This window comes from Diceros bicornis, chromosome 7, assembly GCF_020826845.1.
Source record: "Diceros bicornis minor isolate mBicDic1 chromosome 7, mDicBic1.mat.cur, whole genome shotgun sequence".
NCBI classification, from domain to species: Eukaryota; Metazoa; Chordata; class Mammalia; order Perissodactyla; family Rhinocerotidae; genus Diceros; species Diceros bicornis.
Window position 1 is genome coordinate 24,469,681 of NC_080746.1, and position 16,252 is coordinate 24,485,932.

At 41.0% G+C, this 16,252-nt stretch overlaps 1 protein-coding gene across 2 annotated transcripts in view; it reads left to right on the top strand.

The window, feature by feature from the left end:
• Nucleotides 1-275: 275 nt before the first annotated feature.
• Nucleotides 276-16,252, top strand: part of PPP2R1B (protein phosphatase 2 scaffold subunit Abeta) — a 36,584-nt gene continuing 20,607 nt past the window's right edge. For both annotated transcript variants that reach the window (XM_058545248.1, XM_058545247.1), the window contains exons 1-11: nucleotides 276-407; nucleotides 1,265-1,355; nucleotides 1,784-1,884; nucleotides 4,855-5,087; nucleotides 5,395-5,542; nucleotides 10,614-10,769; nucleotides 10,973-11,087; nucleotides 11,523-11,593; nucleotides 11,943-12,077; nucleotides 13,149-13,322; nucleotides 15,902-15,962. In XM_058545248.1, the coding sequence (XP_058401231.1) occupies nucleotides 294-407; nucleotides 1,265-1,355; nucleotides 1,784-1,884; nucleotides 4,855-5,087; nucleotides 5,395-5,542; nucleotides 10,614-10,769; nucleotides 10,973-11,087; nucleotides 11,523-11,593; nucleotides 11,943-12,077; nucleotides 13,149-13,322; nucleotides 15,902-15,962 (1,399 nt within the window). In that variant the 5' untranslated portion in view covers nucleotides 276-293. The remainder of the gene's footprint in view (nucleotides 408-1,264; nucleotides 1,356-1,783; nucleotides 1,885-4,854; nucleotides 5,088-5,394; nucleotides 5,543-10,613; nucleotides 10,770-10,972; nucleotides 11,088-11,522; nucleotides 11,594-11,942; nucleotides 12,078-13,148; nucleotides 13,323-15,901; nucleotides 15,963-16,252) is intronic.

Below are 16,252 nucleotides of genomic sequence, written 5' to 3' on the forward strand. Positions count from 1 at the left end.
AGAGCACCACGAACAGGATGAATCCTTGCCCCTGTTTCTTTTGGCTGGGGAAAGGACGCAGGGGCTCCATTCGGTTTCTTAGCCCACCCTTCTTCTGGTGTTTAGAGCTACAGCTCCCCCAAGGGGGACCGGGCGAGGGCCTTCACCAGCCCGGCAGACATCCAGGTCCTCCACCTTGGCGGAGAAGGAGCGCGGGCATTAGCTCCGCCTGCCTGGGCGCGGGGCGGGGCCTGGGCGCGGGGCGGGGCCTGGGCGCGGGGCCGGAGGCAGCAACCAGGCGGAGGAGAAAGAACATGGCGGGCGCCGCGGGCCCTGGGCTCGGCCCCGGGGCAGCGGGCGGAGATGGAGACGATTCGCTATACCCGATCGCGGTTTTAATCGACGAGCTCCGCAATGAGGACGTGCAGGTACTGGCCTCGGGTCGGGGAGCGAAGGCGGCCCAGCCAGGCGCGTGGGAGGGAGGCGGGAAGGCCGGCGCCGCGGTGGGGGTGGCCGGGGGATGGAAAGAGGCGGGCTCCGAGCTGAAAGTTGAAGGGGAGGAGGGGAGCGACCCTTGAGGGGCTGTGGTGCCTCGGCGCGACCTTCCCGGGGAGCTCTCCAGCACCCTTCCTCCCGACCTCCTGAGGCGTCTGCCCGGCGTCCCACCGGTCCAGGCGGTTGTGGGAGAACCGGCCTCCCGCCTGGGCGCCCTTCCGGGCCGTGCGGTGGGAGCGCCGCGTCGAGCGCTGGGCCGGCCGTCCTTGTCGACGAGCGGCCGCAGGGAGGGCGGCGCGGGGCCGCGAGGGGCTGAGCAGCCGGCAGCGGCGCCAAGGGGCCCTTTGAAGTGCGGGTGAATGAATGCCTTCCTCTGGGCTTGCAAACCGGCCGGGATCGTGGGGTAGAAAGAGGGTGGGGTGGCTGATGAACCTAGAGGAGTCGGTGTGGCAGCTTTGGGCGAACTTTTCTTTGAAAAGGCGGGAGTTGTATTCAACCGTTTCCTGCTTCACCACTGCCAGAGTTCCCTTTCTAAAATGTCTCACTCCCTGGATGTTGTATTCTCTTTCATTCATTTCTCTAATGGGGCCTTCAGAGTGTTTCTACTAGGACATCTTCCTAATGAAGCCGTGTTACGCTGCTCCTGACGTTCCTCATAGAATAAAATCTAAACTGAAGGTTTTCCTCATTCTTACTCGTACGCCATCTCACCTGTTGGCAACTTTTGTCTTTTGGTCTAAATCACAACTATTTCTTTACTTCGTTCTTCTTTCCACTTTCTTTTTTAAAGCTCCGTCTCAACAGTATTAAGAAGTTATCAACAATTGCTCTAGCACTTGGAGTAGAAAGGACGCGAACTGAACTGCTGCCATTCCTTACAGGTATGTGAATCTTTGTTTAAAGAAAGGCATGGGCATTTCTGTTTTCCAGTGGCTTTCAAAATTTTGAGTATTTTTTAGCATTTGTTACCCCCAGTATTATTAAGTGCTAAACTGAGCCTGATGCTTTTGGGGCAAAAGAGAACAGGACAGGGCATATTGTAATATTGTGGCCAGACATATTCAAACATTAACTGTTTAGCTAATAGTAAAGTAATTGTTGATAATGGGATTATGAATTTCTAATTCATTCTGTAAAACAGATCTAAGACGACTCTTGATTGAGAAGGAAGAAAAGACTGTTAAAGGATTGTGACAGGACCGTCGAGTTACATATTAAGTCTCTTCATGTCTCTTCCTAGTTTTATGTGAGTGTCCAGTTCTGGGCCAGCTATCCTTGTTGATGAGTATTGGGTTGTTGTCATTTCCAGATACAATTTATGATGAAGATGAGGTACTGTTAGCTCTTGCAGAGCAGCTGGGAAGTTTCACTGGCCTGGTGGGAGGTCCTGACTTTGCCCACTGTTTGCTGGTGAGTATATTCTGCCTGCCCTCCTTCTAGAACTTTTGCAGTATAAATGATACATTGTTTGGTGGTAGACACACTGCAGCATTTTTTTATGCAGATCTTTTTATGGATAGTCGCAGTGTTAGCTATTGAGAGAACAAATAATGTAGGTACTTTGGACTCAACCCTTTCTTATTTTTTCTGACTATGAATATAAGAACTTCCTCTTTTCTGCCTCTGTAGACTTATTTGTTAGTTTAGAGGTTGGGAGAAAAAGGATTTGATTGGTTTTGTTTATTTTTTTTTCTCTTGAAATTGGAAATCTTAATTCTCATCTAGCAGTGTCATGACTTTGGAAATGTTTGTTAGCTTTTTGTCTTTGATCGTAAGCATAACGTTTGCTTCTGGCTTACTTTGTGAATTTGATGAGTTCACTTCAATTTAGTTGACATTTATTGAGAGCCTACTATATCAGGCACTGAAGTTACAGTGTTAATGTTAAAGAAGACTAATGTGAATGGAATGAGGTCTCTGTCCATATTTGTCAACAAATAATTACGTACAGTGTTAGATGGAAAAATGAAAGCACATACAAGGTACTCAAGTAATGGAGAAGAGAAAGAGTTAACCTAGGGTGATCAGGGATGACCTCATGGGAGATGATGTCTGAACTAGGTTTTGAAGGATGACTAGGAATTTGGATAGTTGCAGAAGATAGGCATGTATGCTTCAGGGCTTAAATACTGTGTATATCATGCTGACTCTTGTGATTTTATCTCTACCTTTCCATGGAACTTCAGATATAGCTATAGAAAGAGAGATATAGATATCTATCTGTTGTCTCTATATATCTGCCTATGATTTTTCCACTAGGATGTCAAACAGACATTTCAAATTTAACATGCCTAAAACAGATCTCAATTTTCTCCCCAAAATTATGCCTTTCATTTAGTTGTCCCATCTCAGTAAATGGCATCACCGTCTACCCAGTTGCACAAGCCAAAACCTAGACGACATTCTTGAATCTTCCTTCCCTCATTTCCCACATCTAATCCATTAGTAACTTCTACAGATTCTATATACATTCCAAATCAGTCCACTTTCCTCCATCCCTACTATTAGCTGGCTCATCTTTCCTCTAGTCTTTCCAGGCCACATGATCTTTCCTCTAGATTACTACAGTAACTTCCTAACTAGTTGCTTTCCCCTCTTGCCTCCCACCTCACCCCTACAGTTCACTCTTCACCCAGCAGATGGATCACTCCCTGCCATGGCTCTTAGAAAATCCACATTTCTGCCTTAGCTTGTATCTTAGTTTACAAAACCTGCCTCTGTGAGCTTATCTCATATCGTGTTCCCTCTTGATAACCTCATTCCATTCACAGTGATCGTCTTTCTGTTCTTTGAATAAACCAAGCTTATTATTGCCTTAAGACTTTTGCCCTAGGTATTGCCTCTAATAAAATGTTCTTTTGAGCTTCTTATGGCTGGCTCCTTGTCATTCAGATATCAACTTCAGTGCATCCTCTCAGAAAGGCCTTCCCTGACCACCCAACCTGCGATTGTCTCCCAGTCACCCCTTATCACATCGTTCTATTCTGTTTCTTTACAGAGTACTCATCACCATCTAATTGTTTTCTTGATTAGTTGTTGTTCCTCTATTAGAATATGAACTCCACTGGAGCTAGGAACCGTCTGTCTTGTTTCTTCTCTGTCCTCAGTGCTAAAATACAACAGTACTCATTTACTGAAAGAATGAGTTGCAGAGGCTTGGAAGCCCGAAACAGGTTGTGTTGCTGGAGTATAGTGTTGGGCTGGAGTAGGCAGGAGTGGTGGTTGGGGGCAGTAGGAAAAGAGCATGGAGAAATAGGCAGAGTTCAAACCAAGAGACAACTTGTATGTGATTCTCAGGAGCTTGGCCTTGTCCTGTGTAGTGATAGAGATTATCCAAGGATACTGCATGAGAGGAGGTCAGAGAAGGTGGGGCAAACATGAAAAGCCTTTACAAGGAGGAAAGCAGTATTTTTTCAAAGGGCTTCTGAAATACCTCTTAGGAAAGCTGAGTACTTTCTACCTGTGTATAGCAAACCATTTTCAAAATGCATGTTAGGTAGACATGCTTCTTTCCTTTGACTAATTATAATTCTGTTTCACTCTCTTGGTCAGTTCTACATATGGGTTTTGTATTTAGCATTTGCAGCTCGTGGCGTATGCTGAATCTACCTAGTCCAAATGCAAACCCAGAAAGGCAGAGGTTCGGAGAACCTCTTTTACTTTTCACTGGGCTGTGTCGTATTCACTTACTGATCCTAGTCCAGACCAATCCCTTTGGTCTCTTCTCTTTCCAAAGCTGCAAGCAAGGATTCCTACCATCTCTGTGCTCTTCACTTAATTGTTCTGTAAGAAACTCCTGCTTTATATCTGGCTCATGGAAAGATTCTGGATATATTCTGAAAAAAATGATTTGTACTTAACCTTTTATAGGTTGAATAAGTTGACAGTCTGGAGCTAGTGGACAGGGGTTGCTTCCACCTCCAGGAATGGTAGAATAATACTCCAAAGGCTGTGGACTCTGGCCTAATGAGATGTCATCCTGTATTTGTGGAGCCCAGCGTTGCTCATGTTTTTGCATTTACTCTTGAGGAAATATACATGATCCTGTCTGAATTTGGCTACATATCTTTTAAACCTAGTGATTCAGCTCACAATAATATTAATATTGTGTCAAGTCTCTTCCACTGTGTCATTTGTAGACACCATCTGGGAATTGCCATCTGGGACATGAGATCTTGGCTGTCCTACAGAAATCGTGTCTTCAGGTTGGACACACCATATGTTATCACTGTGTGAACCGAAAGTAACCATTTGGTGTGATGTAGCTAACATTCTGGTTACATGTACCACCTCCTTTCAGTCACTTTAAAAAGGTGATAATCTTTATCTAACCTAATTCAGTAAATTTTCTTCTCTGGTTTTCCTTGTTGGTCTATTCAGCCTCCTTTGGAAAGTCTGGCAACCGTGGAAGAGACTGTGGTTCGAGACAAGGCAGTGGAGTCTCTGAGGCAGATCTCCCAGGAGCATACTCCTGTTGCTCTGGAAGCCCACTTTGTACCTCTGGTGAAACGCCTAGCGAGTGGGGATTGGTTCACTTCTCGAACATCTGCGTGTGGTTTGTTCAGCGTTTGCTATCCCAGGGCTTCAAATGCTCTCAAAGCAGAAATTAGACAGTAAGATACGGTATTTTTTTTTAGTTATTTGGGGTTATTGGGAACTTATAGCTGATGATTTACACAGTACCCTGTTACCAGTGAGTGGCTGATAGCAGGATAGTAGGATTGATGACATCACTTTTTATTATCCAGTTGAATATACTAGTGGTTTTATCTTTGTCACTTTTATGTAGAAGACTAATCACTGATGTTTGTAAGAGAAAAACCTCTAAAATGTCTTCGTGCACGCGTGTGTGTGTGTGTTGGGGGGTGTTTAATCAATGGTATTTGACAGGAAATACTTTTCTTATTTTATTTGCTCCAGACACTTTCGTTCCCTGTGCTCAGATGACACACCAATGGTACGACGTGCAGCTGCTTCCAAATTGGGCGAATTTGCAAAAGTTTTGGAATTAGATAGTGTGAAAAGTGAAATTGTTCCATTGTTTGCTAATCTGGCTTCAGATGAACAGGTAAGTTAACTTTTAGTATGTAAGGTACACAGATATGCTCCTCTCCTTTAACATTTTAAGATTTTTTTGGGGAGTTTTGGTTCTCATGTCAGGATCCTTTTTGCAACATTAATACTTATTCTGGCCTACGTAAAGTTTAATATGACCCATCTCAGTGTCCTTATAATTCTTTCTTAACCAGACTATGATTTTCTTTTATGTTAGGAGCTATTAAAAGGAGGAGGAGTCAAAGAGAAAAGGAGGGGGAATCAAAGAGGAAATGGGAGCCATAATTAGAAAGGAAGACCAAAGCTGCATTAAGCGGTGACATACCTTTGGGCATTGCAGGCTGGGATGTCATTTAGCAGAGTAATGTTTCTTGGCATTTTTGACTTTCAGATAAACAAGCATAGCATGGTTAGGAAAGCTGTTTGCCTAGCCTCTGCATTCTCTATATGAATGTTTAGGGTGACTTTGCATAATAGCAATTTTAAATCCAAGGATCTAGATCTCTTTGGTATAGAAATAACAAGAATAACAATAGCAAGCACCTAAATAAAGTACTTAATTTTTCTAAATCTGTTTTAAGTGGTTTACATATATGAAGTAATTCGGTCCTCATAATAGCCCCATGAGGTAGATACCCCATGTTATATGTTAGGAAACAGAGGCACAGGAAATTGAAGTCACTTGCTCAAGGCTGCATAGTTAGCAGTGTTGGAAGTGGGATTTGAATCTAGGCACTGTGGTTCCAGAGTTCACGGCCTTCACCGCTAGGCTGTACTACCTTTGTGTGGTGCTTCAGAGGATCAACCCCCAGAGCTCCTGAACACTAGAAGAGTCCTTTCAGGTTTTTAATTGCCTAGCACCTGTACTAGAATCACTACATGTGTGCAGGACTAAGGGTACCAGACACATACTGATGAGTCTCCTTTTCAGATTCTAAATCTAAAGATGGCAAATCTTACTTTCAAAATAATTTTAAAAATTTATTAAAATAACATATAGAAAACACAAAATGTATATATAACTTAATGAATTATTATAAGGTGATGTCATTTTGTAACTATCGCCTATGAAAGGAGACAGAACTTGAACAGCCACTATACCCCATGAGCCCTCCATGGGCTCCCTCCCAAACACACCCTCCCCCTTTCACTCTCTGTTCCTCACTCCCCACCCCCTTAAGACTAGCACTTTATCTTGACTTTTATGGGAACCACCTCCTTACTTCTCTTTGCACTTTTTTTTTTTTTTTTTTTGTGAGGAGGACCAGCCCTAAACTAACATCCAGTGCCAGTCCTCCTCTTTTTTGCTGAGGATGACTGGCCCTGGGCTAACATCTGTGCCCATGCTCCTCTACTTTACATGGGACGCTGCCACAGCATGGCTGCCAAGTGGTTCCTCGGTGCGCACCCGGGATCTGAACCGGTGAACCCTGGGCCGCCGCAGTGGAGTGCGCGCACTTAACCACTTGCGCCACTGGGCCGGCCCCCTCTTTGCACTTTTATTACTCAAACATTATGGGTTAAAACAGCACTGTCCAGGGAGCTGGCCCTGTGGCTTAGCAGTTAAGTGCACGCGCTCCGCTACTGGCGGCCCGGGTTTGGATCCCAGGTGCGCACCGACGCACCGCTTGTCCGGCCATACTGAGTTGGCGTCCCACATACAGCAACTAGAAGGATTTGCTACTATAACGTACAACTGTCTACTGGGGCTTTGGTGAGAAAAAGGGAAAAAAAGGAGAAGGATTGGCAATAGATGTTAGCTCAGGGCCGCTCTTCCTCAGCAAAAAGAGGATTGGCATGGATGTTAGCTCAGGGCTGATCTTCCTCACAAAAAAAAACCCAAAAAACAGCACTGTCCAACAGAAATAGAGTGTAAGCTACCTATTAATTTTAAGTTTCTAGTAGCCACATTTTCAAAAGTAAAAACAGGTGAAATTAATTTTAATAATATATTTTATTTAACTTAATATATCCAGAATAATTATCATTAGAACATGCGGCACTAGCCACATTTCAAGTACTCAGAAGCCACAATGGATAGTGGTCACCACACTGGACAGCATAAGTTTAGAATCCTTATTTGGGATTTTCTTGATTACATTTTCCATGGTATAATTTAACATTTTCTTTTGTCCTCTGTATTTCTTACACATCGGTAGTTGAATCTTGAGTCGGGGGGGTGGTGGGTAGGGGTTTGCAAATGTTTTCTGTCAAGGGCCAGATAGTGAATATTTTAGGCTTTATGGGCCAGACGGTTTCTGTTGTAGCTACTCAGCTCTGCTGTTGTAGCACGAACGCACTATAATAAGTAAACTAACAGGCATGGCGGTGTTTCAATAAAACTTCATTTACAAAAACTGACCATGTCCTGGATTTGGCCAGTGTTTGCCCCACCCCTGATTTAGAGGCTTCATGAGATTTAGGTTTGATATTTTTGGGGCAATAAGATCACTCATAGGTGGAGGTGTACTTTTTATCAAGAGGCATGTAATGTCTAGTTGTGGTATTAGAAGCAGTTGATACTCAAAAAAATATTAAGTGCTTAGTTGTAAAATACGTGTGTGTGTATTCCCTCTGACCACTGTTAGAATTGCTGCTCCTGGCTTATTCATTCATTGGAGAAGTATTTATCGAACACCTACTACACTGTTCTAGTGCTGGGATACAGTGTTAAACAAGTCATATAAGGACCCTGTTGTCTCATGGAGTTTACATTTTAATGAAGGAAAACAGATAAATCAGCAAAATATCAGGGATAAATGCTATGATGAAAATAGAGTAGGGTGACGTAATGGAGTGATTACAGGGCATTCCTCTAGACGGGCTAGTCAGAAGAGGACTTTGAAGAGGTGACATAAACTGAGACACAAAAGAAAAATACTGGCCATGCCCTTTCCTAGAGTGTCAGAGCTCCAGGAAAAGAGAATCCAGGGAACAAAGGACACCTAGTGTAAAGGCTGTAACCTTGGAACATAGTAGGTGAAAGGCACTAATAAGAGACGAGGTAGAAGATAAGCAGGGGCCGGACCATGGAGGGCCTGTAAGCCAGGGTATAGAGTTTGGATTTTCTTTTCTAGATGCAGTGGGAATACACCTAGATTTTAAGCAGGGGTGTGACTTGATATAATTTATATTTTTAAAAGATTCTGGGTGGACACTACAGTTATGTGTCACTTAATGTCAGGGATACGTTCTGAGAAACGCATTGTTAGGTGATTTAGTTGTTGTGCAAACATCATGGAGTGTACTTACACAAACCTACAGTGGTATAGCCTACAACACACCTAGGCTATATATCATACATGTGTTCTCTTGTTGACTGAAACGTTATTATGTGGCACATGATTGTAAATTGTAAGGTAGAGGGTGAGAGTAAAAACAAGAAGACCAGTTAGGAAGCTTTTGTAGTAATCCAGGCAAGAGATGATGGTGAACTAGGGTGGTATAGTGAAGATGGAGGGAATGTGGAGATAGGTTTGGAGTTGGAAGTCAGTAGAACTACAGTTGGATTGGATGAAGGGAAGAGGAATCAAGGAGATCTTGATTTTTGGCTTGAGCAGCTGGGTGGATGGTGGTGTCATTGCTGAGATAGAGAAGATTCTGGGAGGAGGAGCAGGTGTAGGGGAGAAAAGCAGGAGTTCTGGAAGAGAAGTAATTTGTGTGTGTGTGTGTGTGTGTGTGTGAAGGAGCTCAGCCCTGAGCTAACATCCATGCCAAGCCTCCTCTTTTTTTTTTTTTTTTTTGCTGAGGAAGATTGGCCCTGGGCTAACATCTGTGCCCGTCTTCCTCCATTTTTTTTTTTATATGGGACACTGCCACAGCATGGCCTGACAAGCGGTGCATAGGTGCGCACCCAGGATCCAAACCCTGGGCCACCAGCAGCAGAGCATGCGCGCTTAACTGCTATGCCATGGGGCTGGCCCCCAGGAAGAGAAGTAATTGATTAACAAATATTTATTGGTATCTATTTCCATAGATGATAGTAGTCCCTTGATTTAGCATCATTTTTGGAATCCAAAAATATCTGTATAGCCACTACCAAGAACGTAGTAATGCCTTTTTCAGCCTGTTCATTTGGATAGAGGGGTGTGTCTTGGGCATATAGTAAGTTATTGTTGATCTACAATTTTTTAAATTTGTAATATTTTGGAAAGGTGGAGTCGCTGTTCTCTCTCTGTTGTCTGTGTGTGTGTGTGTGTGTGTATATATATATATATGCACAAACATACATACACTTAAAATTTTTGTCCTCTTTCTCCTGGGTACTCATATGTATACATATTTTCCGTCTGTACGTATTTATGATTTCCAAATCTATAGTCTCAATTCCTAATTTCTCATTGATTGTCTAATTTTATTTTCCACTTGCTCAGAGGACATGTAGGATCCCACTGACACTGGCAGTTTACATTTGGAAAGCTGAGTTCATTAATCTCATACATTTCTAATTTTTTCTGCTCTGCTTTTCTAGGCTTGGCTACTTCAAAGTTATTCTGTACTTGATCCTCAACATTGAAATCCAACTTTTTTTGTTATTAATATTACTAACAAAATCTTTTAATTTGTTTTTCTGTGTATTTCTTTCCAAGTCATCATCTTATGCCTAAACTCCTATTGCTGTTCCCCCAAACTGAGCATTTTGAAAACAGCTTCCTAAGTGATTCCCTTACCCTTATTCTCTTTCTCTGTTTTGATCTGTTATAAACAACTTGTACAAGTGTAGTTTTCTTTTTTATCCCACAACTTATTACAGTGAGGTTTTGACGACATCATTAAAATGTTCTCTTTTGTTCCTTTATCTTTACATTTGCATTTCATCTTCCTTAATAAAAACTGCACTCTAGCCAACGTAATTACTTTGCTGTTCACTTTCAGAACAAAGTCGTTTTGTACCTTTATGGCTTTCACATGCCATTTGAGGCAACGGGAGCAGCTATTTCAAGACATAAAGACATGAAACTGCATATAGTGTAGTTGTTGCTGTTTTTAAACGACACCCACAGCACGGGCCCATACCACACACACTGCCCCATGGCGCTCAGTAAATATTGTCTGACTAACAGAGAGAAATTTTCTTCCTTTAGGATTCAGTGCGTCTCCTAGCTGTGGAAGCCTGTGTCAGTATTGCCCAGTTACTCTCTCAGGATGACCTTGAGGCTTTGGTGATGCCTACTCTTCGACAAGCAGCGGAAGATAAATCTTGGCGAGTTCGCTATATGGTAGCTGACAAATTTTCAGAGGTAAAATTATTGCACTGATACTTTCTAAAGAAAGAAAACAAAAATCCACAGATTTGTTTTTGTGCCAAAAGTTTTTTGAATTAATTCTTCTGAATTGGAAGTCCTTGTGGCTAGAACATATACATGAAGATTACGCTGTTTTGTTTTGTTCACATTAATTATTTTGTTAGCATACATCAAAACCTGTATGAATTCTTTTATAGCTCCAGAAAGCTGTGGGTCCTAAAATCACCCTAAATGACCTCATCCCCGCCTTTCAGAACCTACTTAAAGACTGTGAAGCTGAAGTCCGAGCAGCTGCTGCCCACAAAGTCAAAGGTTAGGGAGTTCAGTTGATGTTGCAGCATGTCATTCATTTTGGTGCATTTTTTATGTCAGTGAATTCTGCATGTTTTTTGTTATAGAATATGTTTTCAAATAAGTAGAAATTATTTCAATGTGTAAAAATGTTACATTGTCATATAAAGCTCCTCCCTTTATATTTAAAACCAAACAGCCATTTTATCCTGTTTCTGTAAAAAGTAAAAAATAAAAAAAAAGTCTTTTCAGATTGGATTGGTGTGATACACAATGGCATATAGATTGACGAAAAAGTACACTTATAAGAGCCATTTGTCATCCTTGGAGCTTATTTTGTTAAATGTATGATTTGATTTAACTTGAAGCTGTTGATAAACCTGGTTAAATTTCTTTATTTGGCTTCTTGTAAATGGCTCTATGTAAGCACTATTTTTTTCTATTTATCTCTTTTAGAACTTTGTGAGAACTTGCCCAGTGAAGGTAGAGAGACCATAATTATGAATCAAATTCTGCCCTATATAAAGGTAAGCCTAACTTTAGTTTATATTTTGTTTCACTCTGCCCTATATGAAGGTAAATCTTACCTCAATTTTTTGTTTGTTTACCTTAAAGCTCTTTGAGTTTAAATGTGGACAAGAGATGAATGGGACAGATATGTTAATGTGTGCCATTGTTATTTATCACTTATTAGTGCTTTATAATTGTAAAATACTCTTTGGTGCATAGGTTTATGTCATCTGACTTAATGGTCTGAGGAAACATCAACTAATCAATATTGAATTAATGCTGTCTTTTTAAATGCCTTGGGAAATGGTATGGAAGTTTCTGTCGTCTTGCAAAAAAGAAAGATGTTTAATTTTGATTTTATTTTAGGAATTAGTATCTGATACAAATCAGCATGTCAAATCAGCTCTAGCTTCTGTAATTATGGGATTGTCTACCATTTTGGGCAAAGAGAATACCATTGAACATCTTCTACCTCTTTTTTTAGCTCAGTTAAAGGATGAGGTGAGTCTGGCTATAAATTCTGTTGTCTTTGATAGTCAGTGATTTGGTTTGGTTTTGGTTTGGGGTTTCACTAAAATAGAACACAAAATAGGGATGAAGAGATTTTAAAAAGTAACTTATTTTAAACCAATGACAGTCCCTGTGTTTGGGTGTGAGATTACAAGTCCCCAGAAAATGGGCACAAGGAACCATTCTTATAGACTTAAAAATATCTGTTCAGGGGCCGGCCCGGTGGCGCAAGCGGTTGAGTGCGCGCGCTCCGCTGCGGCGGCCCGGGGTTCGCTGGTTCGGATCCCGGGCGCGCACCGACGCACTGCTTGGTAAGCCATGCTGTGGCGGCGTCCCATATAAAGTGGAGGAAGATGGGCACCGATGTTTAGCCCAGGGCTGTCTTCCTCAGCAAAAAAAAAGAGGAGGATTGGCGGATGTTAGCTCAGGGCTGATCTCCTCACAAAAAAAAAAAAAAAAAAAAAAAAAATATCTGTTCATCCTCTCTGCCTGATTTCTGCTTACATGCGCTGGTTTCTTCTCTTCAAACTTCATGTATCTTTGTTTAAAAAGTTTCTTTCATTTAATTTTAAATATAATAATATCAACATTATAACGATAACTAACATTTATTGAGTAATACTGTGTGCCAGGCACGTTCATAAATGCTTTGCATGTATTGTTACATGTAATCCTCACAACAATCTTATGAGGTGGGTCTTATTATCCCCATTTTACAGATGAAGAAGCTGAGGCGCAGAGATAAAATAACTCACTCAAGGTCTCAGCAATGGCAGATCTGGGATTTGAATGCATGTAATTTGATTCCAGAGCCTGTGCTCTTTACTGTCCTGTAGACTTTTCATGGAAAATTCTGGTTAAGATCAGTTACATTTGTGTGCTTTGAATTATTTGTGTACTCAGTTTTAAGTATTTCTTCCAAGACTATAGTTTTTTTCGCCTGAGTGAATACTTCCTTATTTTAAAATTTATTTAGCAATTTTTACCTCATCTTGACAATAGGAGAATATAGGTCAAAGAACTTGATTTTTATGTGTTCTTTTGGGGCTTGTGTACTTGCAGTGTCCTGAAGTTCGTTTGAATATCATCTCCAATTTGGATTGTGTAAATGAAGTGATTGGAATCCGTCAGCTCTCTCAGTCTCTCCTTCCTGCCATAGTGGAGCTGGCTGAAGATGCCAAGTGGAGGGTCCGGCTGGCCATTATTGAGTATATGCCACTGCTGGCGGGCCAGCTGGTGAGTATGTGTGCTCCATAAACTGAAGGATAGCATCAAATAATGTAGCAGATTTACCATGGCAAGTAGGAGGCCCAGGTAGCTCTTATGATTGTGTTCATTTAGACACGTGAAAGTATGGTCTGTCCTAGTTGCTGGTGGGATGGTTTTTATTTTCATTAGTGCATTAACTTCTAATAAAAAGGTACTATAGAAACACTTTTCACCTCATTACCACCTAAAAGCAAAGCCATAGAAGAATATAATCAGTTTCTTGATATATGTAACATGGATTACAGAATAGTTAACTGAGAGGAAGAGAGAGTATGGTTTAGAGATAGGTCAGCTTTGATTTTTGCTCAGGGCAGCTTCCCTGTTTGCCTGTATTCTGAGCAAAATGTCCCTAGTTACCACTTTTCCTACATACTGGTTAGAGGGAGTTGAGGAATCACCCTATAAAAAAGCAGTATTAAAGTTTGTAATGCTAGGATTTTGGCCAAAGTCCACATTATCACATTATCTGTTACTGTTTGAGTTTCATGATTAGTTTTACTCTAGCTAATACCATGTTAATTAAAATTTCAATGCTGGATTTTATAGCCACATCCTTTCCTTTCTTTTTCTGTAGGTGTCCTAGACAGTTCTAAGTCTGATATCCCCTCACCCTGTTGGTAGCACTTATTACAGTGTATTGTAACCGTCTGTTAACATCTAGTTGGCGAGATAGACAAGTGATCTCTTTTAGGGCAGGGCCTGTGTTCATTGTTGTATTTCTAGAGCCTGCATAGTGCCTGGCATTGTGCAGGCACTTCACATTTGTTGATTGTTGAGTAAATGGCTACCTGAATATTTGTTGAGAAAGCTCATAATATCATGTCAGTTTACAGCTCACGTTACTCAGTTTTGTTTCCCCCCTCTTTCGCCCCCGCTTCCATTCCTTTCAGATCCCAGCATGTGGGATTTATTTTTTTCTTTTCTTGGACCACTGAATTTGTATTGCTAATTTTGGTATACAAAGTTTATGAAGTGCGGCTTGTGCATGTTGGTGGCATCATATATTTTATAAAATTTGAAGTGTCCCATTCTTTAAAATGGATGCCAGAGATGTCAGTATATAGCTAATAGGGTCAGGTGAAGTGATCTTGTCACCTTTCTTTCCTCCGTCACTCCCAAGTACTAAGTCTTCTTCTGTTCTTCACTGGTGACTGTCATGGATCACTCTCCAGAGTGGAAAGCAGCAGTGGCTAACTGGTTTGCTAAAGACTGGAACAACTGCCCAGAGGAGAGGGTGAATTTTAGTACCATTTCTTTTAACCTCTGCTATTCCTAGACTTGGAAAGGCCACAAAGGTTGGTAGCTCTATGGAGGAGTATGGAAGCAAGGCAGATGATGACTTTGGCTAACTCGTGTTTGTCTAGCAGGGGTGACATGCGTCAGTCATGAACATTTTGTCATATAGCTTCAACTTCTTGTTAGTATTATATATTTTATCATAATTTTTTTTGTCTGTAAATATTTTTATATTAGGTAGTCAATATATAAAATTCTTTCAAGACTTTATGTATGGCCTGACTTATGGACCATGGTAAGTAAATGTAAAGTTAAACCACAAAAATCAGGAAATAAAAGTTAACTAAGACTCAAGAAAAATCCACAACCTGAAATGAAAAAGAAATCTTTGAGAGTTGATGTGGTAATCAATATGCTAAAACCGGTTGATGATATATTATTATAAAGCTATTTTATCTTATTAAATAAATCACTGTTTTCAAAATATTGAAACTATATTACATCTCTTTATTTAAAATATATAGTCACTGGTCAGAAACTTCTTAGTATCCAAAAAAGCAAATGACTATAAACATGTAGACCCCAAAAGGGAGGCACTAGGAAAGCATATATCACAGCATTCTCCCACATGGTACAAAATCCCACAGAGACAGGTCTGTGTAAATCAGCGCCAGGAGCCTGTTCCCAGCCTGTGCTGGAGTGGCCACCCGTTGACAGGAAGAGCAGAGCTCGGAGAGCCAGGACGGTTTCCCCGTGACTCTGTGCTAGGGCCACTTCACCGGTACTCTTGTGCCTGCTTTATTCTCCCTCCTCTGCTTTCTCCCATCCCAGAAATACTGTCTTTAATTGGGAGTATCTCTATTTCTTAATGTCAGTTTCTTCATCTTTAAGGATATATTATGATATTAACCAAAAAGGGAAAAAATTAGAAAATTAATATTATTGACAGGTATTTTCTTGGGTAATTCATTTTTACAAATAATCTAGAGATTGCTTGGCAGACTGTCCACACTGCATTCTTCCTACTCATCTGCAGTACGGTGTCTGGCTCCTTGCCACCCTATTCTCTTCCACTTAGCAGGGCCTGGGCCATCTCACTTACGCTTTTCTTTGAGATTTCTATCCAATAAAATAGATTTATAGTTGTAAATCAGATCCCATGGTATTCCTTTTCTGGCTGGTTCATGAATTCAGCTTATTTGGAAATCAAAGTTTTTTTAGCTTTCAGATCACTTTGGTGTAATATAAATAGACCTTCTTGATTTCTAAACTTTGGCGATGTATATGAATGGAATCTTCTATATCCATAGGGTGTGGAATTCTTTGATGAAAAGCTGAATTCTTTATGTATGGCCTGGCTTGTGGACCATGGTAAGTAAATAAATTAAAAACAGATTATTAATGGAAGGCTCATGTTTTTGCATATATCTCATTTTGTTCTTATATTTTCTTTTTAGAAAGGAATCCTAATCTGATCAGATATTTTGCCTTACCAATGCAGGGATGAAGAAAGGCTTTGATTAAGGTCCAGTTAGCTTCCTCTGAACACAAATTTGACATTTCTGATTAAGGTCCAGTTAGTTTCCTCTGAACACAAATTTGACATTTCTATTTTTTCCAATCTTAAATTTTATTTTCTCCATTAAACAATCTCTGCCTTG